The 27,965-nt window shown below is 46.7% G+C and overlaps 1 protein-coding gene across 2 annotated transcripts; it reads left to right on the plus strand.

Annotated features, from left to right (window-relative positions):
• The first annotated feature begins 245 nt into the window (after positions 1–245).
• RpL8 (ribosomal protein L8) lies at positions 246–12,997 on the plus strand. 2 transcript variants are annotated; one of them, XM_045742156.2, is made up of 5 exons: positions 246–324; positions 3,996–4,137; positions 10,694–10,835; positions 11,696–11,914; positions 12,264–12,997. In XM_045742156.2, exons 2-5 carry the CDS (start codon positions 4,000–4,002, stop codon positions 12,536–12,538), a joined length of 774 nt encoding a protein of 257 aa, XP_045598112.1. In that variant the 5' UTR covers positions 246–324; positions 3,996–3,999; the 3' UTR covers positions 12,539–12,997. The 2 variants fall into 2 exon arrangements, with proteins under 2 accessions (XP_045598112.1, XP_069195003.1); XM_069338902.1 differs by lacking the exon at positions 246–324.
• Positions 12,998–27,965: the final 14,968 nt, after the last annotated feature.

The raw sequence follows: 27,965 nt of genomic DNA on the forward strand, positions 1-27,965 counted from the left end.
ATCCTATTTCCCACATATTAGGTGTTGGTAATTAGATATGTAGTTATTGTTTGAGCAGAGTATGCAATAGGTACAAGAGAGGTGTCACTTGTGATTACTGCGTACATCTCTACTTCCATTATTAACTGTTGCAACGTATTGCAAATAAAATCTAGAGTTCGTATAATGTCAAATTAATAGTTTAATAGGGGAAACTAATTGTATAAAATAGTGTATGAAGGGTATGGAGGGTGTAAATGCGCTTGTCGTGCGTCATGTGTTGCGGGTGTTGTGGTGTAGAGGGCAGCACCGGCCAGCTGTCTTTCCTTCCCTACACCTCCTCAGGTCCGTCCCTCCTGTCCTCTTGCCGCGTGTTATTTTGTGTGTGAGTGTCTGCTCCTTGGCCCCAGGTGCCCGCCGGGGCCGCCGCACCTCCCCCGGGGCCTCCTGCTGCCTCGTCGGCACCACCAGCACCCATATTTATCCCGATGATCGCTGATATTTTGAGATTATTGGGAGGTGGTGCGTGTGTTTTGGTGGTGCCGGAGGTAAACATTGTGTGGTGATGAGGGGCTGTGGTGTGTGTGGTGGTGAGGGGCTGTGGTGTGTGTGTGTGGTGGTGAGGGGCTGTGGTGTGTGTGTGGTGGTGAGGGGCTGTGGTGTGTGTGTGGTGGTGAGGGGCTGTGGTGTGTGTGTGTGGTGGTGAGGGGCTGTGGTGTGTGTGTGGTGGTGAGGGGCTGTGGTGTGTGTGTGTGGTGGTGAGGGGCTGTGGTGTGTGTGTGTGGTGGTGAGGGGCTGTGGTGTGTGTGTGGTGGTGAGGGGCTGTGGTGTGTGTGTGTGGTGGTGAGGGGCTGTGGTGTGTGTGTGTGGTGGTGAGGGGCTGTGGTGTGTGTGTGTGGTGGTGAGGGGCTGTGGTGTGTGTGTGTGTGGTGGTGAGGGGCTGTGGTGTGTGTGTGGTGGTGAGGGGCTGTGGTGTGTGGTGGTGGTGAGGGGCTGTGGTGTGTGTGTGGTGGTGAGGGGCTGTGGTGTGTGTGTGGTGGTGAGGGGCTGTGGTGTGGTGGTGGTGAGGGGCTGTGGTGTGTGTGTGTGGTGGTGAGGGGCTGTGGTGTGTGTGTGTGGTGATGAGGGGCTGTGGTGTGTGTGTGTGGTGATGAGGGGCTGTGGTGTGTGTGTGTGGTGGTGAGGGGCTGTGGTGTGTGTGTGTGGTGGTGAGGGGCTGTGGTGTGTGTGTGTGGTGGTGAGGGGCTGTGGTGTGTGTGTGGTGGTGAGGGGCTGTGGTGTGTGTGTGTGGTGGTGAGGGGCTGTGGTGTGTGTGTGTGGTGATGAGGGGCTGTGGTGTGTGTGTGTGGTGATGAGGGGCTGTGGTGTGTGTGTGTGGTGGTGAGGGGCTGTGGTGTGTGTGTGTGGTGGTGAGGGGCTGTGGTGTGTGTGTGTGTGGTGGTGAGGGGCTGTGGTGTGTGTGTGGTGGTGGTGAGGGGCTGTGGTGTGTGTGTGTGGTGGTGGTGAGGGGCTGTGGTGTGTGTGTGTGTGGTGGTGGTGAGGGGCTGTGGTGTGTGTGTGTGTGGTGGTGGTGAGGGGCTGTGGTGTGTGTGTGTGTGGTGGTGGTGGTGAGGGGCTGTGGTGTGTGTGGTGGTGGTGGTGAGGGGCTGTGGTGTGTGTGTGTGGTGGTGGTGGTGAGGGGCTGTGGTGTGTGTGTGTGGTGGTGGTGGTGAGGGGCTGTGGTGTGTGTGTGTGGTGGTGGTGGTGAGGGGCTGTGGTGTGTGTGTGTGTGGTGGTGGTGAGGGGCTGTGGTGTGTGTGGTGGTGGTGGTGGTGAGGGGCTGTGGTGTGTGTGGTGGTGGTGAGGGGCTGTGGTGTGTGTGTGTGGTGGTGGTGGTGAGGGGCTGTGGTGTGTGTGGTGGTGGTGGTGAGGGGCTGTGGTGTGTGTGTGTGTGGTGGTGAGGGGCTGTGGTGTGTGTGTGTGTGGTGGTGGTGGTGAGGGGCTGTGGTGTGTGGCGGTGAGGGGCTGTGGTGTGCGTGGCGGTGAGGGGCTGTGGTGTGCGTGGCGGTGAGGGGCTGTGGTGTGCGTGGCGGTGAGGGGCTGTGGTGTGCGTGGCGGTGAGGGGCTGTGGTGTGTGTGTGTGTGTGCGTGGCGGTGAGGGGCTGTGGTGTGCGTGGCGGTGAGGGGCTGTGGTGTGTGTGTGTGTGTGCGTGGCGGTGAGGGGCTGTGGTGTGTGTGTGCGTGGCGGTGAGGGGCTGTGGCCCCCTGGTATTAAATAACTTGTGTTTGCTTTATCAATTCCTCTTGAGAATCTTGTGTAGTGATCATGTCTTCCAGTAATGTCAGGTTTAGTTCCTGTAGTCTCCTCGAGCGCATACCATATCTGACATAAAATTTACTGAATGATTACTTACACAGGTTTCAAAAGGCCATTCTTATGTTAGCCAACCTGTCATATGCTGCTGATGTCTGTCTGCATGTTCACTCTCAGATAAGGCGTCAAGGCGGTGTCATCACTCGCCACAGATTGTCACTCCGCCGCTAAACTGTTGTTTCCATCCAGAGTCTCGTGGGTATTTGTATCCAAGACAAATTCTTGCCGGTACCGATTCTCTTTGGCAGTCGCCTCCCCTTCATCCATAGTAATTGAGATTGCCAGTTGCAGCCTCATTGTACAGGTTCACCAATTTGTTCTAGCCTAGGGGGAGGGGGAGCCGGTCGGCCGAGCGGACAGCATGCTGGACTTGTGGTCCTGGGTTCGATCCCAGGCGCCGGCAAGAAACAATTGGCAGAGTTTCTTTCACCCTATGCTCCTGTTACCTAGTAGTAAAATAGGGACCTGGGTGTTAGTCAGCTATCATGGACTGCTTCCTAGGGGGGGTGGAGGCCTGGTCGAGGACCAGGCCGCGGGGACACTAAAAAGCCCCGAAATCATCTCAAGATAGCCTCCTTTCATCAATTACCTTGGCATGGTAGTGTTACCTGATATTGCTTCTAATTTGTAGAAGTCTTGGGTATGAAGTGTTAAATATGGTCTTCAGCCCATCCTCTGGAAGGTTTGATTTGACACTTCACATGTCAAAGCATGCTTAACCGAGATCCGTTTCATGGCCAGCAAGTAATGCATCGTTTTGATAAGGATTGAGCACAAATGGGCTACCGGTACAGCACTACAACAATGATTGTGCGACACTTGTTGCCAACTACTGTACCTCTTGTTGTTTGAACAAGAATCGGATTATTTAAACAGTTGCTAAATACCATATACAATATTTAAAGTATTTTTCCTGTGTTCAAAATTGACCGGCCATAACCTGTGGGTCAAATCTACAGCTGGTAAATATAAAGGTTCAGTCCAGGTAGCTCCTAATGCATTTTGAAGCTACTGTACAATATCCGGTATGTTATGCAAACCATGTGTAGATCGTAAAGTTGCTTGCCGAGCATTACTGTGAATGTCGTCATTTTATTATAGTTGTGTACTGCTGTTTGATATTCAATTTATTTAATGCTTGGTAATCTGGTTATATGAATATAAAATTCTTCCCAGAGTTGTAATGGATTTACTTTAGTCGGTAGATGGAGAAGAATATTATTTTGAGGTGGCCATTCCTTCTTTTCCTGTAGGAATTATTGGAAAAATGTAATTAGAAGTGAGTGGGTTTTGAGTGCCTTTCATGCAATGAGATCCCTGTATTCGCTGTGGACCTGCTTATAAAATGATTTATATTGTGTGTACTGTAGTTGTAAAGCTGGTAGCCGATTGTGTTCATTGGAAACCCTTTTCTTGCAAAACTTATGACTACAAATCTCTGTCTATAATTTGTGATTAATAATGATTTTATGGACTTCTGGAAGCTTTGCAAAGGTTGTATTAATTGTTTTCGTCCTAGAGCCTAAATAGTCAACCTTTGATGGTTTGGCTTTGAAGGTAAAAAAATGGCTGTTTTAAGGTTCCTGCAGTTTACTGTGGCATAGCTAAAATCTGTTGAATCAAACCATCAATCTTTCTACAGTATTTAATTTTTTTAATCTAGAACAATGGGGCGTGTGATTCGTGCGCAGAGGAAGGGTGCGGGCTCTGTCTTCAAGTCCCACACTCATCACCGTAAGGGAAAACCTGCGCTGCGTCCAGTTGATTATGCAGAGCGTCATGGTTACATCCGTGGGATAATTAAGGTATGTAAGTAGTTGCAGCCATGTTATGTCCATAAATTACTGGATACTAAAATGTATTGTGTATTTAAATATTTTACTTTAAACTAAAGATGTAATTTTAAGTTGGAATAAGATTTAATAATTATGGCTAGTGTATTATCCTCAACATAAATCGGATATCCCCCCCTTTGGGTGTTTGATCAAGGTAGAGGTAGAAAAATTCAAGCCACCCATTATCACTTTATTTTGTAGTAAAGTCGATAAGAAGGTATTGATACAGATTGTCCGTGTATGTGCACTGCTTGCTTTTTTAAGGGGACATTAGAGTGGTGTTGGAAAAGTTGTTCAATGTCAACAAATATTATTTGCCTAGTTGTACACGCACGAACTCATTGCTATGGTACTACTACGGTAACCATAATGGGTTGAGGAGTGTCCGAAGTTGTCACTAAAAAGTCGTCATAATTGAACGACAACTTGTCCCTTACTCCAAGTTGTCTTCTTCCACAAATTCATCCATCTAGCACCGTGTCCTAATTTGCTATGTGGGATTTTTATTCCCTGTTCCTGTGTATTGTAGTACAGTAGTTTGGCATTGATCACCTTGTGTGTGCTCAGGTCTAAATAAGCTTGATATTTGACACATGGATACTATTATTCTGACTTGGTACGTGTTTTTATTATGTGTGTGTGTGTGTGTGTGTATATATATATATATATATAATATATATATATATATATATATATATATATATATATATATATATATATATATATATATATAATCTTTGGACAACACCCACCAGTGGGACTCGAACCCAGAAAGCACAACTACCTTCCAGTAGCTGGCATAACTAGTATGCTTTAACCCACTACGCCATCAGACCTTACAAAAGAAGTAGATAGTTCGAGATATATATCTCAAACATCTCCACCTCCCGAAGGCACCAGATGAGTGAGGGGTCAGTCTGCATTTTTCGTCAAGCCACTGTCAATGTGAGAGAACTCGTGTCCAGCTTATAAGCCTATACTTGCATAAACCACAAGTGAAGATTAAATAATCTTTGGACAACACCCACCAGTGGGACTCGAACCCAGAAAGCACAACTACCTTCCAGTAGCTGGCATAACTAGTATGCTTTAACCCACTACGCCTTCAGACCTTACAAAAGAAGTAGATAGTTCGAGATATATATCTCAAACATCTCCACCTCCCGAAGGCACCAGATGAGTGAGGGGTCAGTCTGCATTTTTCGTCAAGCCACTGTCAAGGTGAGAGAACTCGTGTCCAGCTTATAAGCCTATACTTGCATAAACCACAAGTGAAGATTAAATAATCTTTGGACAACACCCACCAGTGGGACTCGAACCCAGAAAGCACAACTACCTTCCAGTAGCTGGCATAACTAGTATGCTTTAACCCACTACGCCATCAGACCTTACAAAAGAAGTATAGTTCGAGATATATATCTCAAACATCTCCACCTCCCGAAGGCACCAGATGAGTGAGGGGTCAGTCTGCATTTTTCGTCAAGCCACTGTCAATGTGAGAGAACTAGTGTCCAGCTTATAAGCCTATACTTGCATAAACCACAAGTGAAGATTAAATAATCTTTGGACAACACCCACCAGTGGGACTCGAACCCAGAAAGCACAACTACCTTCCAGTAGCTGGCATAACTAGTATGCTTTAACCCACTACGCCATCAGACCTTACAAAAGAAGTAGATAGTTCGAGATATATATCTCAAACATCTCTACCTCCACTGGAAGGTAGTTGTGCTTTCTGGGTTCGAGTACCTTCAGGTGGTCACGGAATTTCCTTCTATAACTTTCGGTGGAAAGTAGGTAGGCGTCCAACATTGCTTGTTTCAGAGTGTGGTAGTCATTCTCAGACGCCAAAGTACTGAGTGTGACTGCAGCTCTACCTGTAAGATGGACTCTGAGAAGTGTGGCCCTTTGGTCGACAGGCCAACTGAGTTGATTAGCCAGGGTTTCAAAGGTGGTGAAAAACACATCAACTTCTGCTTCTACAAAGGATGGCATTAACTTACTTGCATGTGATATATTAAAACTGACGGGAAGATTGGCAGTAGCTTGCTGGCGTTGAGTGAAGTGTGAAGTTTCCAAGGCGATTTCACGTTGACGACACTCTAGAGCCAAAGTCGCTTGTTGCTTGTCATGTTCGCGTTGTAATGCGACCTCACGTTCGTGTTCTTCTCTCCTCAAAGTGGCCTCGCGTTCTTGTTCGTTTCTCCTCAAAGCAGCCTCGCGTTCTTGTTCGTCTCTCCTCAAAGTAGTTTCACGTTCTCTGAGGGTGATTTCTCGTTCTTGTTCTTCCCTACGTATGGCAGCTGCTTCTCTTTGCTGCTCACGTTCAATCTTGGCCAGCTCTAGTTTGAGTTTCAGCGTTGCCAAATCAGTTTTCTCTGCAATATAGTAAGTTTCATGAGTTTCAGAGTCTATCTTACCTTGCTCTAAATAGTAATCCAGCAACAGGTTGTGTAGGTCATTTTTGTTGGCTTGGTAGGGAACTTCTAGTTGATACTCATGTGCAAGAGTTTGTAATTCAGTCCTCTTGGCACGACTTAAAGTCCCTATTTCACCTGCTGGATTTGTACGGAAAGCTTGGAGACGAAACATGGTGAAATTAGCAAATAAAGGTACACGAATATTCAATAGTGAATGTCAGAAACAGGACAACGTGGCAACTGGTACCTATCCTGTGAGATCTTTAACAATTAAAGTTAAGTAAAAGATGTTAAATGATTAAATTAAATCAAGGGCGCAGGAAATCTTGTACCCGGTACTCATGTAAGAGGATAAGGGCAAGAAAATCCTACTAACAAATGAAACCGAGTTTCGAAAACAAATGAAACAGTTAAATGCTTCAAAAGTAAAATTGGTAGTCCAAGGATGTAGGCATACCTTGCCAAGTCTCTATAGGACATAAAGCAAGTTTTTCCTACTGAATTTAATATGATACTTACAGAATTAGCGAACTTTTGTGCTCTGAAAAAGTAAGCTAATTCCCTACCGTTGTATGTATCATCATCTCTGACTGACGTGTAGGGGTGCGAGGTGTCAACTGGTGACGAGAACTGCTGCTGAGGTCCCAATTCAGCAACTAAAGTTCGAGCTAGAGGAACTATGGCCCTCTTTGTCCTCCTACAGTCAGATTGCAGAAGATTGGGTACTCTTGACCCGGGGCAGACCACAGTACCAGGGTACCAATATGATGATCTGTCAGAATGAGAAATATTCAAGGGACATAGATGGTAAACACGAGTAATAACAAGGAGGGAGAGATGACCAATTAAGAGTATGACTGCGGCCTACAGTCACCACGTAATCCAAAGTTGTCTCACCTTCACCATATGTTACTCTCGTAATGCACAATACACCGCACCTTATAAAAAATGAAATTGAATATGAAAAATAGTAAAGCTACGTTAACAAAGTTAAATACGCTTACCATAAATTACCACTTGGCACCAGTACCTGAGTGAAGCTCCTAGGACAGGCCCCCATATAACTTGTGACGGTAACGCGTTGGTGTTCGGCTGTTTAAGGCTAGGGGTATGGCCTCGTCACATAGTTATAAAAAAAAATAGAAAAACTGGAACTTCGTCTGTGGTAAGGTAAGGAGAAGACACACAAAACACAAGTAAACTTTAACAATGAAATTTTAATTACGTTAAATAAATCAAAACATGAAAAAATGGACAAACAAATTCTTATAATAAAATCAATCAATCAAAATAATAAGAATAATTAAATGACACAATGAAAAGTTACGTTAAGATAAAATAACAAGAAGTGCAACACAAAATTAAAGGGAGGTGCTGGAATATTGGCTTTAAGCTACCACCTCTCTCAGTACACGCTAACGTCTAGCCGGGAGGAGTGATAGCTCCGAAAGCACAGAATATTCTGAGGTCTGAGGTCGTGGCGACCCCAGACATCAAGTAGTATGGGGGGGCGAGTGCAGGTGCAGCCAGGCCGGCGACCAATCAGCGGAGCCGGTAGCGATCAACAGGTAGTTTGGCGGTTTGAGTCCGAACAGGTGTCCCTGGCTGCAACGTTTTGCGCTCTGGCAAACCTTGCTGGTGTTGTTGTCGTTGTTGGACATTTCTTCCATAGTAGTTATATATAGTATGTTGCGACGTATTTGTAGAGGGAAGAGCAGGCTCAATCTCTTGAAGGAGATTATCGTCACATTATATAGATTATATATATATATATATATATATATATATATATATATATATATATATATATATATATATATATATATATATATATATATATATATATATATATATATATATATATATATATGTGTGTGTGTGTGTGTCGTACCTAGTAGCCAGAACGCACTTCTCAGCCTACTATGCAAGGCCCGATTTGCCTAATAAGCTAAGTTTTCTTGAATTAATATATTTTCTATTTTTTTTCTTATAAAATGATAAAGCTACCCATTTCATTACGTATGAGGACAATTTTTTTTTATTGGATTTAAAATTAACGTAGATATATGACCGAACCTAACCAACCCTACCTAACCTAACCTAACCTATCTTTATAGGTTAGGTTAGGTAGCCGAAAAAGTTAGGTTAGGTAGTCGAAAAACAATTAATTCATGAAAACTTGGCTTATTAGGCAAATCGGGCCTTGCATAGTAGGCCGAGAAGTGAGTTCTGGCTACTAGGTACGACATATATATATATATATATATATATATATATGTCGTACCTAGTAGCCAGAACTCACTTCTGAGCCTACTATGCAAGGCCCAATTTGCCTAATAAGCCAAGTTTTCATGAAATAATTGTTTTTCGACTACCTAACCTACCTAACCTAACCTAACCTAACTTTTTCGGCTACCATACCGAACCTAACCTATAGAGATAGGTTAGGTTAGGTTAGGTAGGGTTGGTTAGGTTTGGTCATATATCTACATTAATTTTAACTCCAATAAAAAATAATTGACCTCATACATAATGAAATGGGTAGCTTTATCATTTCATACGAAAAAAATTAGAGAAAATATATTATTTCAGGAAAACTTGGCTTATTAGGCAAATCGGGCCTTGCATAGTAGCCCTAGAATTGCATTCTGGCTACTAGGTACGACATATATATATATATATATATATATATATATATATATATATATATAAATATAATATAATATATATAATATAATATAATATAGAGAGAGAGAGAGACACACACACACACACACATATATATATATATATATGAACATAGACCCCACACAACCTATATATTATGTGAGAAATCTTTAAAGAATTCTGATAAAGAAAGAGATCTAGGAGTGGTTCTAGATAGAAAACTATCACCTGAGGACCACATAAAGAATATTGTGCAAGGAGCCTATGCTGTGCTTTCTAACTTCAGAATTGCATTTAAATACATGGATGGCGATATACTAAAGAAATTGTTCATGACTTTTGTTAGGCCAAAGCTAGAATATGCAGCTGTTGTGTGGTGCCCATATCTTAAGAAGCACATCAACAAACTGGAAAAGGTGCAAAGACATGCTACTAAGTGGCTCCCAGAACTGAAGGGCAAGAGCTACGAGGAGAGGTTAGAAGCATTAAATATGCCAAAACTAGAAGACAGAAGAAAAAGAGGTGATATGATCACTACATACAAAATAGTAACAGGAATTGATAAAACCGACAGGGAAGACTTCCCGAGACCTGGAATTTCAAGAACAAGAGGTCATAAGATTTAAACTAGCAAAACACAGATGCCGAAGAAATATAAGAAAATTCACCTTCGCAAATAGTGGTAGACGGTTGGAACAAGTTAAGTGAGAAGGTGGTGGAGGCCAAGACCGTCAGTAGTTTCAAAGCGTTATATGACAAAGAGTGCTGGGAAGACAGGACACCACGAGCGTAGCTCTCATCCTGTAACTACACTTAGGTAATCACACTTAGGCAATTACACACACACACTCTGTGTATATATATCAATCTAATATAAAATAATGTCTCGCTTAATTTGCTGAGCAATCTATATCCAGGGAAGTCTGGCCTCGGGTACGGTTACAAGAGTGTTAAATCATGACTGCCTGCAAGTAGTTGTAGACCAGCATTTCTTAATTGCCAGCAATCAGATTTGTTTTCAGAGCGGTGCTGCATGGTTACTCCTTTAGGCATGATCATTCTGTCCCATCAGTTGAATAGTACAGTTAAGTTAACCTCCAGGAAAAAGATTGCTATTTTTAAGCATCCATGCTGTGTCTTATTGATGCAGAAGGCACTGGGTAGATGTTTGGAAAAATCCTACAACTTTTTGCAAGACTTTCCAAACAACAACTCCACATCTTTGGAACTTGTTCCGAGTAGCTGAATCTATAACAACGGCACCTCATTGTGTAATATACTGTATATAAGCCATTTTGGTCATTGACTGAGTATTCTTTGTTGCTGTTTGTACCAGCATGTAAAGTTTCAAAACTGGCATTAGTGCCTGATTTTTGTGAAATTACATATTTGCTATTTTACACTTTACAAACTCAACTGATAAAATTTATAACTTTCAGAATATTATCCATGACCCTGGTCGTGGTGCCCCTATTGCTGAAGTGCACTTCCGTGATCCATACCGATACAAGACTCGTAAGGAACTTTTCCTTGCTGCTGAAGGCATGTATTCTGGGCAGTTCATCTACTGTGGTAAGAAAGGTAAGAAATAAACTCATTTTAAGCTTCTACAGAAGTGGTGTATATATGTAATAAAACTACCTTTCAATAGGCATACTTCCTATTGTGTAAGATTAAAATGTTTTAAGTGGTGTCTAATCCTCTTAATGTAAACTGGATAGCTCCCCTTTGGTTATTTGGTCAAAAAAAGAGGTAGAAAAAATCAAGCCACCCATTATCTCTTTATTGGTGAAGTAAAGTTGATAAGAAGGTAATGATACAGCATATTGTAAATGTTCATGCACACTGGCACATCTTTGGCCATGTGCTGACAAATTGGAAGCGTCTACTTAATTTATAAAGATATGTATAGATGTAGGCTAAGAACATTGTGCAGATGTTTTATATATAACTAGGAGAAACGGCTAAGCTTACTAGTATTCTATAATTATTGAAAGTGAATAATTTTCATTGATGTAGCAAAATGAGCTGAGTATATTTTTTGCTGTTGGATCATGAGAATGTAAATTGGTTAAAATATCTTGTAAGAGTGCCTTTTATATCCTACAGTATTTTGAGAATTCGACTTATTTTCTTGTTCGGATGTAATTTTACCGTCTGATTGGGATGGTGTAGCCCTAGTTACTCAAATTGAAATATAAATTGAATCGAGTAATTCCTTTAATTCGGTTTTGTGTCGACTGGGCACTGTTGATGCAAGTATATGATCAACTCGCTCTTCACATGCAACACATTGTTTGACACTGGTCAGTTTTGCCATAATTTCCTGGAATCTTTCAATTACTACCCTACGAAGTTGTAATTTGTCCTTTTTTCTATATATGTATGATAATGCTTTTCATCTCCAATACTTTAGTATCTGAATGTTTTGTTATTTTCAGCAAACCTCGATGTTGGCAATGTGATACCAATTGGTTCCCTGCCAGAAGGTACTGTGGTGTGCAACTTGGAAGAAAAGACTGGAGATCGTGGCCGTATTGCCCGTGGCTCTGGTAACTATGCCCAGGTCATTGCTCACAACCCAGAGACCAAGAAGACCCGTGTGAAGCTGCCATCTGGTGCCAAGAAGGTCCTACCCTCTGCGAACCGTGCTATGATTGGTGAGTGATCTCAAAGGCTCGCTTAGGGTTTGATGAAATGTGTTGGTTTCCAACTGTGTGTCACCTTTGATTGAAAATAGCACTACCTACTGTGATAAAATTGGGGTGGCCTATGTATATTTATTTTCCTTACTGAAGGTGTAATCAGCCTTGTATTAGGAGGGGCGAGGCTTTGGTTGCCGGTAGAGTCCAGCATGCAAGGGGAAAACATATTTTTACTAAAAAATTCTTTTGTTATTGGTTTTCTTTATATACTGTGTGTATATCTTGTGTATTTTTAGTAAAATATGCATTCTTGATATAAATAATTGGACTGAGTGCATTTGATAAAATACTGTTTTGGTTGTAGGTATTGTGGCAGGAGGTGGGCGTATTGACAAGCCTATACTGAAGGCTGGTCGTGCCTATCACAAGTACAGGGTAAAGAGAAACAGCTGGCCTAAGGTGCGTGGTGTGGCCATGAACCCCGTTGAACATCCCCATGGTGGTGGTAACCATCAACATATTGGTAAGGCTTCCACTGTGTCGCGAGGCAAGTGTGCCGGTCGCAAGGTTGGTCTCATTGCTGCCAGAAGGACCGGTCTCATCCGTGGTACCAAGAAGGATCCTAGGCATGCAGCTTAGACAACTTATAAATAAATGTGTAAAAAAAAAAACTTGTTTTACTTGTACCGAAGTTGATTAACTATGTTTACTGGATTCTGGTACTGTATACTTACTAAGTTCCCAGGCATCTACAAAACTGCCCAAGCAGCTGGGGGTTGCAATATACTTTTGCATGGTAAAAAGATGCCATAGTATTGCAACTTTTGGACTAACTCTAGTGTACATTGAGGGGCCAAGTGGGAGTTTAATTAATAAATGAAAATTCGTTCGATTTCAAACTTTGAGTTGTACTGTATATGAAAGGGGTTTCTTCTGGGCCAAGTCTGCATTGTAGCATGAATAGGAAGGTAGGAAAAAATATTGAATTGTCATTTTTCCAAAATGGTCGAAAACTGTTATCTAACTAAAGTGTCAACTGAAACATCATGTCTATCACAATAGCCTATATTAACAAAAATTATAATACTTTAAATTTTTTGTTTTTGTTTATCTGACAACACCTTACTTAAGTTTCATTTATTTTTTCAAGTAACATAAAAGACTTGACTCATTTTATTCAGTTTACATGAAACTTACAGCTTATGTAAAGTTTCTCTAAAATCTGGAGCCGTTTTGTTTCCATAAGTTCATTTATTGATTTTAGAATAAATAACCATGATATATTTGCGTAATTTTTGGGGAGAACTTTGACTATTTGTATTAGGAAAACTAAAGAAGTTTTGGAAAATCTCCGGTTAGAGCCTTTATTATATGCTAATGTGTCTGAAAAGTGTCATAGAATGACTATATCTGAAAGGTCTGGTCGTTTCAAGTCACGTTGAAATGTGTAATATTTATTGAAAAAAAATTAAATATTTAGGTTGCAGTACTGAAACTTGGAACAATTGCAGCTCTTTTCATATACAACAAAATATTGGTTGGCATGAACAACTCTTCATTTTCCAAACTGATATGGCCCCTTAAAAACGATAGCACAAGCATTTGTCCTGTGTGTGACCTGGTCCACATAGGTGTCAGCTCCCGGTGTGTAGACTTGTTCGTTCTCTTCGTACAATCTAGAATTTCGGGTTCAATTAGTTTGGCACATTTCCTTTCACCTAATGGCTTGTTAACCTAGCAATGAATAGGTACTCATAAAAACGAGTCTGTAAACAACTGCCGATGAATTACAAGGACAGACTGCATCACTTTCTACTCGCGTGCATCTTTATTTTTTTACAATCCATACTGCAAGTCTTGTTATCCTTACATTTATTTTCTCGTGAATATGTACCAACACTATTTCTGACATAGCTTTTTGGTTTTGTCCAAAGTGTTCCGTTTTCCCATGCTGTGGACACACGGCAGGAGTCATTCAAACAAAGACAAGAAAACTGGTGGGATGGCGGCCATGGGCTGGGAGATGTATCTGAACAGAATGCACAAAGAAACATTAGCGTGATGCTTCAATGAAATCAGTAGGATTCGCGGAGGAGAATTCGAACCTACGCGTTGGGTACTAGAAAGGGTGTGTGTGTATTCAGCCCGTCCTCCAAACAAAGGCCCAGAAGTGATTCCATGTATCTGCCAAACCCCCTGTTTATGAATGAAAAACTTTTTACACGACTATTGGTTTCGTTCGAACACTTCCGGAACAAGTGCTTCACTGACGAATTTTGTCCGAACTACAACGCTATAAATGTTTCACCCATGTACTACAAATACAAATAATCGCCAACAGAACCTAAACACCTAACCTGACCTATGCCTATATATGCACAATGTTATATATTATATTAATTTATATTTGAGAAAATTCCAGTTTTGAATGAAGAGCATGTTAATTAACATTGATGAATGCGTCTGTGGGGGTCGACCGCTGGATGTAATGGACTTAATTCGAGGACGGGTTGGTCCTGCTTTCGTAACTCACTGTATTCTCACTCACTCACTCACTCACTTCCAAACTTTCCTTCACCTATGGATTTCCATCCTCTTTACTCCCCCCCCCCCCCCCCCCCCAAAAAAAAAAAAAAAATTGGTCCTAAGACGTTAGCTTACGAGAACCCCACTCTCTTCCTTTCCAGCCCGTTGCCGTCATGGGCTTGGAGAGCTGCCTTCTCGAACCGTTCGTCCTCTCTTCTTCCCTGTCTCTTCTGAATTCTGGTGAGCCCTCCCTTGTGGACTCTCAAACTCTCACCCTTTCCTGTCTTTATCTTTCTCTGCTCGTCGTCCCTTTACCTAGATCTCTCGTGGCGGGTTCTTGATGACCTCCATAACAGTGACTATTTCCCCATCCTTGTTTCCATTTTCTCTTTTCACCCTCCCCTCTTGGGGAGTTTGCCAAAGCTGACTAGAACCTACTCACCCTCTGTGCTACTCTATCTGACCTTTCCTCTCTTCCTCTTCCTCGCGCCCTCCTTTTTCATGACACTGTCTTCAACGCTGCCCTCCGCTCTATTCCTCGCTCTACCTCCCGGGGCAAGCGGAAGTGCGTTCCCTGGTGGAATGCGAACTGTGTTCGGGCTGTCCGCTGTAAGCGCGCACCCTGGAAGAAACACCGCCGCCGGCAGGCGGCTGATTCCTTTATTTTGTTTCGGAAAGCAAGTGCGGTGGCCCGTAGGACCATCTGTACAGCTAAGCGTGAGAGTTAGAAATCTTATGTTTCCACCATTACGTCCGATACTCTTCTGCCGCAGATCTGGAAGATCGCAAGATTTAAGTTTGTTCCAGATGGCTCGCCGGTTCTTCACCTCCGTGGTACCCTTGTGGCAGATCCAGTGCAGGTCGCGACCGAACTGGGTTCCCACTTTTCTTCTGTTAGCTCTGGTACTCATCTTTCTCAATCCTTCCTTCCTTCGTAAGCCTGTTCTTGAATCTCATCCCTTAGATTTTCACACTCATCCCCGCCTTCCCTATAACGATCCCTTCTCTCTCTCCGAACTTTAGCCTGCCCCTGGCCCTCTGTGGTTCTAGAGCAGCGGGCTCGGATGACATTCATTATGAGATGATTCCCCATCTCCCTCCTTGCACGTCTCAGTATTTACTGGGTCTGTATAACCAGGTCTGGGAGTTGTCGTCAGTCCCTGAGGACTGGCTCGATGCTGTTGTACTTCCTTTTCGGAAACCAGGGTCTCTCGGGACACCCCCTAAGGTCTTTCGCCCTATTGCCCTCACGAGCTGTGTCTGCAAACTCTTTGATCGTATGGTAAATGTCCGTCTGATGTGGTTCTTGGAACACCATCACAACATGCTATTCTCTATTCATGCTATTCTCTATGCTCTTCGTCTCTTGCTTTCTCGCTGTCAATCCTCCTTTGTGGTTGTAGTTGACTCTCACAACACCCTCATGGCTCTGGAGACCTTTAATCCTGTCCATCCTGTGGTTGTCGAGATTCAACATTGACTTTCTTATCTCCAGTAGATTTAAGACAGTTGATTTTTGCTGGGTTCCCAGCCATATTGGTCTCTTTAAATGAGCGTGCGGATGCTGCCGCTAAGGAAGCTATCCACACTTGTCCCATCTCCCATAAAGGTATTCCTTATAGACTTTTACCCAGTTATTCATTCCTCCATCCTTGCCCGTTGGCAGTGTTGTTGGTCTTCTGTTACTGGTAACAAACTGCTTGCTCTTAAGAGTAGTGTGTCCCCGTGGCCTTCCTCCCACCACTGTAACCAGTGGTGGGAAACGGCTCTGGCGAGGTTGCTTATTGGCCATACTTGCTTAACTCACGGGCACTTAACGGAGCGCCACCCTGCTCCTTATTGTCCTAACAGCATTGTCCCCTTTTACAGTTGTGCATATCCTTGTTGAATGTCTTGACTACCAGGACGAGCGTGTGTCTTGTTTTCCGACAGCCTATCACGGTCACTTGTTCCTTGATAGAATTTTTTGTTAATCGGATACGTTTGATATCGGTCGCCTTATGCGTTTCTGTTCTCATATTGGCATCCTTGGTGATGTTTAGCGCCCTTTGATTATCCCGCACATTTGATGGTGCTACATAGCCTTCCCGACTTGGTGCCTTCTTTGATAATTACTTGTATGACGGTCTGAAATGATGAGTGAGGTAATTGCAGGGCATATAGTGGAGGGAGGCCTGCAAGTCCCAGGTCACAGTCTGTGGAGTATAGCCTCGTGAGGGTAAAAGCCCATTGTAGCTCCAAGACTGAAGCTTACATTACTGGCATTGGAATAGTCCAGTGTTCCAACTGAAAGATGTAATGTGCGCTCCGGCCAGGCCGGATGCCGGAAAGATGTTGAATTTCTCTCATCAGTTGAGGCGACATAATACCAGGTGTGTAAGCAGTTTATAGACTTGACAGGAGGCATATTGGCCTGTACGAAAATGGTAGCTTGGCATCATTTCCTGGTTTGGTCTCCTGTTGACAGTTCAGTATCCATGGCGTCGGCATTTTTCGTTTTTATTCTCGTATACTTCCGTGTGATAGACCTTGTTGTAAATGTTCCCTAACTTGTATATCTTTTCGTTAAATAATCCTCACTACCTTCTATAAGAGATCTGTGAATGTTTGTTATATGTGGGATGCTACTAGCTAACTTCTCATCCACACTACTCACTAGATAATGAGTTAACCCTTCGGCTCCCCGTGACGCGCGGCGTGTCACAGTGACTTAGTGCTTTAACTTCAGTTTAATTCACTTTTGTAGGCTATGGTAAGGTTTGAAAATGTCTTCCTCGGGCTGTGACCACCGTATCATTTCTTTTGTATATTGTTTTACTTAAATTAATTATTATTATTATTATTATTATTACTATAATTAATATTATAAGTATTATTGTGAAGTTACCACCATACAAGCCTAGGCCCTGGCTGGCCGGGTTGGGTCGTGTGCTCTACTGACAAACACAGTTACAATCACTGGAGAATGTTTACTATAATGACACGTGTCACTACAGCAGGTGTTGTGGAAGGACAGGTGTGACAGGAGCAGGTGTTGTGGAAGGACAGGAGCAGGTGTTGTGGAAGGACAGGAGCAGGTGTTGTGGAAGGACAGGTGTGACAGGGGCAGGTGTTGTGGAAGGACAGGAGCAGGTGTTGTGGAAGGACAGGTGTGACAGGAGCAGGTGTTGTGGAAGGACAGGTGTGACAGGAGCAGGTGTTGTGGAAGGACAGGAGCAGGTGTTGTGGAAGGACAGGTGTGACAGGGGCAGGTGTTGTGGAAGGACAGGAGCAGGTGTTGTGGAAGGACAGGAGCAGGTGTTGTGGAAGGACAGGTGTGACAGGGGCAGGTGTTGTGGAAGGACAGGAGCAGGTGTTGTGGAAGGACAGGTGTGACAGGGGCAGGTGTTGTGGAAGGACAGGTGTGACAGGAGCAGGTGTTGTGGAAGGACAGGTGTGACAGGAGCAGGTGTTGTGGAAGGACAGGTGTGACAGGAGCAGGTGTTGTGTAAGGACGGGTGTGACAGGAGCAGGTGTTGTGTAAGGACAGGTGTGACAGGAGCAGGTGTTGTACAAAGACAGGTGTGCAGGAGTGGGGGAGTGCCACACTAGAGAGAGGAGGTGCAGATGGCACAACACACACACACACACACACACACACACACACACACACACACACACACACACACACACACACACACACACACACACACACACACACACACACACACACACACACACATATCACTCGCGGAAGTGTAGGTGGTGATAAGCTGTGGAAGCCAGGATACCCAGATACCAGGAGGTGGTTTATGTGTGTTTGGGAGCCAGTTTGGTGTTTGTGGTAAGTCAGTGCCATGGGACCTGCGGCGCCGTGGTAGGTATGCTATTGTGGGTCTGTGACGCGCGTGAATATGGTAAGAGTTTTGTTTCCACGATTGCTATTATCTCCAGATCTAATTCCTTGATTTTTCCCCTTTGTTCCGTTTAGACTTTAGAGCACCACATCCTACGGTACAAGTTTGTGAGCACCTCTTGTGTCTTGGGATGAGGGGAATATGGCGTGCAGGGCACGTGAGATTGGGGTTTATGGGGGAGGGGGAAATTGAAAGGAGTATAGGGTGGTAGAGGATAGTTGGAAAGAATAGAGAAGAGGGAGATGTGGCGGAGAGTCATTTGTAAGTCAGCAGGGGATGGCCTGAGAGAGGCTGGGGCGTGTAGGCCTCTGTATGCAGTTGTCGGAGCTGTATTTAGAATTGATTGAATGGTTGCTCATTAATTTAAAATCGGCCGCATTTGGCACTGAAAGTTGTAAATGTCTACTGAAGCTTTGTTTACTATAATGTGTTGATGGACAACTGATAAAGAGGTTGTTGGTGTGGGTACTGGTGTGGTTGTTGGTGTTGGTACTGGAGTGGTTGTTGGTGTGGGTACTGGTGTGGTTGTTGGTGTGGGTACTGGTGTGGTTGTTGGTGTGGGTACTGGAGTGGTTGTTGGTGTGGGTACTGGTGTGGTTGTTGGTGTGGGTACTGGAGTGGTTGTTGGTGTGGGTACTGGAGTGGTTGTTGGTGTGGGTACTGGTGTGGTTGTTGGTGTGGGTACTGGTGTGGTTGTTGGTGTGGGTACTGGAGTGGTTGTTGGTGTGGGTACTGGAGTGGTTGTTGGTGTGGGTACTGGTGTGGTTGTTGGTGTGGGTACTGGTGTGGTTGTTGGTGTTGGTACTGGTGTGGTTGTTGGTGTGGGTACTGGAGTGGTTGTTGGTGTGGGTACTGGTGTGGTTGTTGGTGTGGGTACTGGTGTGGTTGTTGGTGTGGGTACTGGAGTGGTTGTTGGTGTGGGTACGGGTGTGGTTGTTGGTGTGGGTACTGGTGTGGTTGTTGGTGTGGGTACTGGAGTGGTTGTTGGTGTGGGTACTGGTGTGGTTGTTGGTGTGGGTACTGGAGTGGTTGTTGGTGTGGGTACTGGAGTGGTTGTTGGTGTGGGTACTGGTGTGGTTGTTGGTGTGGGTACTGGTGTGGTTGTTGGTGTGGGTACTGGAGTGGTTGTTGGTGTGGGTACTGGAGTGGTTGTTGGTGTGGGTACTGGTGTGGTTGTTGGTGTGGGTACTGGTGTGGTTGTTGGTGTGGGTACTGGAGTGGTTGTTGGTGTGGGTACTGGTGTGGTTGTTGGTGTGGGTACTGGAGTGGTTGTTGGTGTGGGTACTGGTGTGGTTGTTGGTGTGGGTACTGGTGTGGTTGTTGGTGTGGGTACTAGTGTGGTTGTTGGTGTGGGTACTGGTGTGGTTGTTGGTGTGGGTACTAGTGTGGTTGTTGGTGTGGGTACTGGAGTGGTTGTTGGTGTGGGTACTGGTGTGGTTGTTGGTGTGGGTACTAGTGTGGTTGTTGGTGTGGGTACTGGAGTGGTTGTTGGTGTGGGTACTGGTGTGGTTGTTGGTATGGGTACTGGAGTGGTTGTTGGTGTGGGTACTGGTGTGGTTGTTGGTGTGGGTACTGGTGTGGTTGTTGGTGTGGGTACTGGTGTGGTTGTTGGTGTGGGTACTAGTGTGGTTGTTGGTGTGGGTACTGGAGTGGTTGTTGGTGTGGGTACTGGAGTGGTTGTTGGTGTGGGTACTGGTGTGGTTGTTGGTGTGGGTACTGGTGTGGTTGTTGGTGTGGGTACTGGAGTGGTTGTTGGTACTAGTGTGGTTGTTGGTGTGGGTACTGGTGTGGTTGTTGGTGTGGGTACTAGTGTGGTTGTTGGTGTGGGTACTGGAGTGGTTGTTGGTGTGGGTACTGGAGTGGTTGTTGGTGTGGGTACTGGTGTGGTTGTTGGTGTGGGTACTGGTGTGGTTGTTGGTGTGGGTACTGGAGTGGTTGTTGGTGTTGGTACTGGAGTGGTTGTTGGTGTGGGTACTGGTGTGGTTGTTGGTGTGGGTACTGGTGTGGTTGTTGGTGTGGGTACTGGAGTGGTTGTTGGTGTGGGTACTGGAGTGGTTGTTGGTGTGGGTACTGGTGTGGTTGTTGGTGTGGGTACTGGTGTGGTTGTTGGTGTGGGTACTGGAGTGGTTGTTGGTGTGGGTACTGGAGTGGTTGTTGGTGTGGGTACTGGTGTGGTTGTTGGTGTGGGTACTGGTGTGGTTGTTGGTGTTGGTACTGGTGTGGTTGTTGGTGTGGGTACTGGAGTGGTTGTTGGTGTGGGTACTGGTGTGGTTGTTGGTGTGGGTACTGGTGTGGTTGTTGGTGTGGGTACTGGAGTGGTTGTTGGTGTGGGTACGGGTGTGGTTGTTGGTGTGGGTACTGGTGTGGTTGTTGGTGTGGGTACTGGAGTGGTTGTTGGTGTGGGTACTGGTGTGGTTGTTGGTGTGGGTACTGGAGTGGTTGTTGGTGTGGGTACTGGAGTGGTTGTTGGTGTGGGTACTGGTGTGGTTGTTGGTGTGGGTACTGGTGTGGTTGTTGGTGTGGGTACTGGAGTGGTTGTTGGTGTGGGTACTGGAGTGGTTGTTGGTGTGGGTACTGGTGTGGTTGTTGGTGTGGGTACTGGTGTGGTTGTTGGTGTGGGTACTGGAGTGGTTGTTGGTGTGGGTACTGGTGTGGTTGTTGGTGTGGGTACTGGAGTGGTTGTTGGTGTGGGTACTGGTGTGGTTGTTGGTGTGGGTACTGGTGTGGTTGTTGGTGTGGGTACTAGTGTGGTTGTTGGTGTGGGTACTGGTGTGGTTGTTGGTGTGGGTACTAGTGTGGTTGTTGGTGTGGGTACTGGAGTGGTTGTTGGTGTGGGTACTGGTGTGGTTGTTGGTATGGGTACTGGAGTGGTTGTTGGTGTGGGTACTGGTGTGGTTGTTGGTGTGGGTACTGGTGTGGTTGTTGGTGTGGGTACTGGTGTGGTTGTTGGTGTGGGTACTAGTGTGGTTGTTGGTGTGGGTACTAGTGTGGTTGTTGGTGTGGGTACTGGTGTGGTTGTTGGTGTGGGTACTAGTGTGGTTGTTGGTGTGGGTACTGGAGTGGTTGTTGGTGTGGGTACTGGAGTGGTTGTTGGTGTGGGTACTGGTGTGGTTGTTGGTGTGGGTACTGGTGTGGTTGTTGGTGTGGGTACTGGAGTGGTTGTTGGTACTAGTGTGGTTGTTGGTGTGGGTACTGGTGTGGTTGTTGGTGTTGGTACTGGTGTGGTTGTTGGTGTGGGTACTGGTGTGGTTGTTGGTGTTGGTACTGGAGTGGTTGTTGGTGTGGGTACTGGTGTGGTTGTTGGTGTGGGTACTGGAGTGGTTGTTGGTACTAGTGTGGTTGTTGGTGTGGGTACTGGTGTGGTTGTTGGTGTTGGTACTGGAGTGGTTGTTGGTGTGGGTACTGGTGTGGTTGTTGGTGTGGGTACTGGTGTGGTTGTTGGTGTGGGTACTGGAGTGGTTGTTGGTACTGGTGTGGTTGTTGGTGTGGGTACTGGTGTGGTTGTTGGTGTGGGTACTGGTGTGGTTGTTGGTGTGGGTACTGGTGTGGTTGTTGGTGTGGGTACTGGTGTGGGTACTGGTGTGGTTGTTGGTGTGGGTACTGGTGTGGTTGTTGGTGTGGGTGCTGGTGTGGTTGTTGGTGTGGGTACTGGTGTGGTTGTTGGTGTGGGTACTGGTGTGGTTGTTGGTGTGGGTACTGGTGTGGTTGTTGGTGTTGGTACTAGTGTGGTTGTTGGTGTGGGTACTGGTGTGGTTGTTGGTGTGGGTACTGGAGTGGTTGTTGGTGTGGGTACTGGTGTGGTTGTTGGTGTTGGTACTAGTGTGGTTGTTGGTGTGGGTACTGGTGTGGTTGTTGGTGTTGGTACTAGTGTGGTTGTTGGTGTGGGTACTGGTGTGGTTGTTGGTGTGGGTACTGGAGTGGTTGTTGGTGTGGGTACTGGTGTGGTTGTTGGTGTGGGTACTGGAGTGGTTGTTGGTGTGGGTACTGGTGTGGTTGTTGGTGTGGGTACTGGTGTGGTTGTTGGTGTGGGTACTGGTGTGGTTGTTGGTGTTGGTACTAGTGTGGTTGTTGGTGTGGGTACTGGAGTGGTTGTTGGTGTGGGTACTGGTGTGGTTGTTGGTGTGGGTACTGGTGTGGTTGTTGGTGTGGGTACTGGTGTGGGTACTAGTGTGGTTGTTGGTGTGGGTACTGGTGTGGTTGTTGGTGTGGGTACTGGTGTGGTTGTTGGTGTGGGTACTAGTGTGGTTGTTGGTGTGGGTACTGGTGTGGTTGTTGGTGTGGGTACTGGTGTGGTTGTTGGTGTGGGTACTAGTGTGGTTGTTGGTGTGGGTACTAGTGTGGTTGTTGGTGTGGGTACTGGAGTGGTTGTTGGTGTGGGTACTGGTGTGGTTGTTGGTGTGGGTACTAGTGTGGTTGTTGGTGTGGGTACTGGTGTGGTTGTTGGTGTTGGTACTAGTGTGGTTGTTGGTGTGGGTACTGGTGTGGTTGTTGGTGTGGGTACTAGTGTGGTTGTTGGTGTGGGTACTGGTGTGGTTGTTGGTGTGGGTACTGGTGTGGGTACTAGTGTGGTTGTTGGTGTGGGTACTAGTGTGGTTGTTGGTGTGGGTACTGGTGTGGTTGTTGGTGTGGGTACTAGTGTGGTTGTTGGTGTGGGTACTGGTGTGGTTGTTGGTGTGGGTACTGGAGTGGTTGTTGGTGTGGGTACTGGAGTGGTTGTTGGTGTGGGTACTGGAGTGGTTGTTGGTGTGGGTACTGGAGTGGTTGTTGGTGTGGGTACTGGTGTGGTTGTTGGTGTGGGTACTGGTGTGGTTGTTGGTGTGGGTACTGGTGTGGTTGTTGGTATGGGTACTGGAGTGGTTGTTGGTGTGGGTACTGGTGTGGTTGTTGGTGTGGGTACTGGTGTGGTTGTTGGTGTGGGTACTGGTGTGGTTGTTGGTGTGGGTACTAGTGTGGTTGTTGGTGTGGGTACTGGAGTGGTTGTTGGTGTGGGTACTGGAGTGGTTGTTGGTGTGGGTACTGGTGTGGTTGTTGGTGTGGGTACTGGTGTGGTTGTTGGTGTGGGTACTGGAGTTGTTGTTGGTACTAGTGTGGTTGTTGGTGTGGGTACTGGTGTGGTTGTTGGTGTGGGTACTAGTGTGGTTGTTGGTGTGGGTACTGGAGTGGTTGTTGGTGTGGGTACTGGAGTGGTTGTTGGTGTGGGTACTGGTGTGGTTGTTGGTGTGGGTACTGGTGTGGTTGTTGGTGTGGGTACTGGAGTGGTTGTTGGTACTAGTGTGGTTGTTGGTGTGGGTACTGGTGTGATTGTTGGTGTTGGTACTGGTGTGGTTGTTGGTGTGGGTACTGGTGTGGTTGTTGGTGTTGGTACTGGAGTGGTTGTTGGTGTGGGTACTGGTGTGGTTGTTGGTGTGGGTACTGGTGTGGTTGTTGGTGTGGGTACTGGTGTGGTTGTTGGTGTGGGTACTGGAGTGGTTGTTGGTACTAGTGTGGTTGTTGGTGTGGGTACTGGTGTGGTTGTTGGTGTTGCTACTGGAGTGGTTGTTGGTGTGGGTACTGGTGTGGTTGTTGGTGTGGGTACTGGTGTGGTTGTTGGTGTGGGTACTGGAGTGGTTGTTGGTACTGGTGTGGTTGTTGGTGTGGGTACTGGTGTGGTTGTTGGTGTGGGTACTGGTGTGGTTGTTGGTGTGGGTACTGGTGTGGTTGTTGGTGTGGGTACTGGTGTGGTTGTTGGTGTGGGTACTCGTGTGGTTGTTGGTGTGGGTACTGGTGTGGTTGTTGGTGTGGGTACTGGTGTGGTTGTTGGTGTTGGTACTAGTGTGGTTGTTGGTGTGGGTACTGGTGTAGTTGTTGGTGTTGGTACTGGTGTGGTTGTTGGTGTGGGTACTGGTGTGGTTGTTGGTGTGGGTACTGGAGTGGTTGTTGGTGTGGGTACTGGTGTGGTTGTTGGTGTTGGTACTAGTGTGGTTGTTGGTGTGGGTACTGGTGTGATTGTTGGTGTTGGTACTGGTGTGGTTGTTGGTGTGGGTACTGGTGTGGTTGTTGGTGTGGGTACTGGTGTGGTTGTTGGTGTGGGTACTGGTGTGGTTGTTGGTGTGGGTACTGGAGTGGTTGTTGGTGTGGGTACTGGTGTGGTTGTTGGTGTGGGTACTGGTGTGGTTGTTGGTGTGGGTACTGGTGTGGTTGTTGGTGTTGGTACTAGTGTGGTTGTTGGTGTGGGTACTGGAGTGGTTGTTGGTGTGGGTACTGGTGTGGTTGTTGGTGTGGGTACTGGTGTGGTTGTTGGTGTGGGTACTGGTGTGGGTACTAGTGTGGTTGTTGGTGTGGGTACTGGTGTGGTTGTTGGTGTGGGTACTGGTGTGGTTGTTGGTGTGGGTACTAGTGTGGTTGTTGGTGTGGGTACTGGTGTGGTTGTTGGTGTGGGTACTGGTGTGGTTGTTGGTGTGGGTACTAGTGTGGTTGTTGGTGTGGGTACTAGTGTGGTTGTTGGTGTGGGTACTGGAGTGGTTGTTGGTGTGGGTACTGGTGTGGTTGTTGGTGTGGGTACTAGTGTGGTTGTTGGTGTGGGTACTGGTGTGGTTGTTGGTGTTGGTACTAGTGTGGTTGTTGGTGTGGGTACTGGTGTGGTTGTTGGTGTGGGTACTAGTGTGGTTGTTGGTGTGGGTACTGGTGTGGTTGTTGGTGTGGGTACTGGTGTGGGTACTAGTGTGGTTGTTGGTGTGGGTACTAGTGTGGTTGTTGGTGTGGGTACTGGTGTGGTTGTTGGTGTGGGTACTAGTGTGGTTGTTGGTGTGGGTACTGGTGTGGTTGTTGGTGTGGGTACTGGAGTGGTTGTTGGTGTGGGTACTGGAGTGGTTGTTGGTGTGGGTACTGGAGTGGTTGTTGGTGTGGGTACTGGAGTGGTTGTTGGTGTGGGTACTGGTGTGGTTGTTGGTGTGGGTACTGGTGTGGTTGTTGGTGTGGGTACTGGTGTGGTTGTTGGTGTGGGTACTGGTGTGGTTGTTGGTGTGGGTACTGGTGTGGTTGTTGGTGTGGGTACTCGTGTGGTTGTTGGTGTGGGTACTAGTATGGTTGTTGGTGTGGGTACTGGTGTGGTTGTTGGTGTGGGTACTGGAGTGGTTGTTGGTGTGGGTACTGGAGTGGTTGTTGGTGTGGGTACTGGTGTGGTTGTTGGTGTGGGTACTGGTGTGGTTGTTGGTGTGGGTACTGGTGTGGTTGTTGGTGTGGGTACTAGTGTGGTTGTTGGTGTGGGTACTGGTGTGGTTGTTGGTGTGGGTACTGGTGTGGTTGTTGGTGTGGGTACTGGTGTGGTTGTTGGTGTGGGTACTGGTGTGGTTGTTGGTGTTGGTACTGGTGTGGGTACTGGTGTGGGTACTGGAGTGGTTGTTGGTGTGGGTACTGGTGTGGTTGTTGGTGTGGGTACTGGTGTGGTTGTTGGTGTGGGTACTGGTGTGGTTGTTGGTGTTGGTACTGGTGTGGGTACTGGTGTGGGTACTGGTGTGGGTACTGGAGTGGTTGTTGGTGTGGGTACTGGTGTGGTTGTTGGTGTGGGTACTGGTGTGGTTGTTGGTGTGGGTACTGGTGTGGTTGTTGGTGTGGGTACTGGTGTGGTTGTTGGTGTGGGTACTGGTGTGGGTACTGGAGTGGTTGTTGGTGTGGGTACTGGTGTGGTTGTTGGTGTGGGTACTGGTGTGGTTGTTGGTGTGGGTACTGGTGTGGGTACTGGAGTGGTTGTTGGTGTGGGTACTGGTGTGGTTGTTGGTGTGGGTACTGGAGTGGTTGTTGGTGTGGGTACTGGTGTGGTTGTTGGTGTGGGTACTGGTGTGGTTGTTGGTGTGGGTACTGGTGTGGTTGTTGGTGTGGGTACTGGTGTGGTTGTTGGTGTGGTTACTGGTGTGGTTGTTGGTGTGGGTACTGGTGTGGGTACTGGAGTGGTTGTTGGTGTGGGTACTGGTGTGGTTGTTGGTGTGGGTACTGGTGTGGGTACTGGAGTGGTTGTTGGTGTGGGTACTGGTGTGGTTGTTGGTGTGGGTACTGGTGTGGTTGTTGGTGTGGGTACTGGTGTGGTTGTTGGTGTGGGTACTGGTGTGGTTGTTGGTGTGGGTACTGGTGTGGTTCTTGATGTGGGTACTGGAGTGGTTGTTGGTGTGGGTACTGGTGTGGGTACTGGTGTTGGTACTAGTGTGGTTGTTGGTGTGGGTACTGGAGTGGTTGTTGGTGTGGGTACTGGTGTGGTTGTTGGTGTGGGTACTGGTGTGGTTGTTGGTGTGGGTACTGGAGTGGTTGTTGGTGTGGGTACTGGTGTGGTTGTTGGTGTGGGTACTGGAGTGGTTGTTGGTGTGGGTACTGGTGTGGTTGTTGGTGTGGGTACTGGAGTGGTTGTTGGTGTGGGTACTGGAGTGGTTGTTGGTGTGGGTACTGGTGTGGTTCTTGATGTGGGTACTGGAGTGGTTGTTGGTGTGGGTACTGGTGTGGTTGTTGGTGTGGGTACTGGTGTGGTTGTTGGTGTGGGTACTGGAGTGGTTGTTGGTGTGGGTACTGGAGTGGTTGTTGGTGTGGGTACTGGTGTGGTTGTTGGTGTGGGTACTGGAGTGGTTGTTGGTGTGGGTACTGGAGTGGTTGTTGGTGTGGGTACTGGTGTGGTTGTTGGTGTGGGTACTGGTGTGGGTACTGGAGTGGTTCTTGATGTGGGTACTGGTGTGGTTGTTGGTGTGGGTACTGGAGTGGTTGTTGGTGTGGGTACTGGAGTGGTTGTTGGTGTGGGTACTGGTGTGGTTGTTGGTGTGGGTACTGGAGTGGTTGTTGATGTGGGTACTGGTGTGGTTGTTGGTGTGGGTACTGGTGTGGTTGTTGGTGTGGGTACTGGTGTGGTTGTTGGTGTGGGTACTGGTGTGGTTGTTGGTGTGGGTACTGGTGTGGTTGTTGGTGTGGGTACTGGTGTGGTTGTTGGTGTGGGTACTGGTGTGGTTGGTGGTGTGGGTCCTGGAGTGGTTGTTGGTGTGGGTACTGGTGTGGTTGTTGGTGTGGGTACTGGAGTGGTTGTTGGTGTGGGTACTGGTGTGGTTGTTGGTGTGGGTACTGGTGTGGTTCTTGATGTGGGTACTGGAGTGGTTGTTGGTGTGGGTACTGGTGTGGGTACTGGTGTTGGTACTAGTGTGGTTGTTGGTGTGGGTACTGGTGTGGTTGTTGGTGTGGGTACTGGTGTGGTTGTTGGTGTTGGTACTGGTGTGGTTGTTGGTGTGGGTACTGGTGTGGTTGTTGGTGTGGGTACTGGTGTGGTTGTTGGTGTGGGTACTAGTGTGGTTGTTGGTGTGGGTACTGGTGTGGTTGTTGGTGTGGGTACTGGAGTGGTTGTTGGTGTGGGTACTGGTATGGTTGTTGGTGTGGGTACTGGTATGGTTGTTGGTGTGGGTACTGGAGTGGTTGTTGGTGTGGGTACTGGTGTGGTTGTTGGTGTGGGTACTGGTGTGGTTGTTGGTGTGGGTACTGGTGTGGTTGTTGGTGTGGGTACTGGTGTGGTTGTTGGTGTGGGTACTGGTGTGGTTGTTGGTGTGGGTACTGGAGTGGTTGTTGGTGTGGGTACTGGTGTGGTTGTTGGTGTGGGTACTGGTGTGGTTGTTGGTGTGGGTACTGGTGTGGGTACTGGTGTG

The sequence above is a fragment of the Procambarus clarkii genome, chromosome 40 (assembly GCF_040958095.1).
Source record: "Procambarus clarkii isolate CNS0578487 chromosome 40, FALCON_Pclarkii_2.0, whole genome shotgun sequence".
Taxonomy (NCBI): Eukaryota; Metazoa; Arthropoda; class Malacostraca; order Decapoda; family Cambaridae; genus Procambarus; species Procambarus clarkii.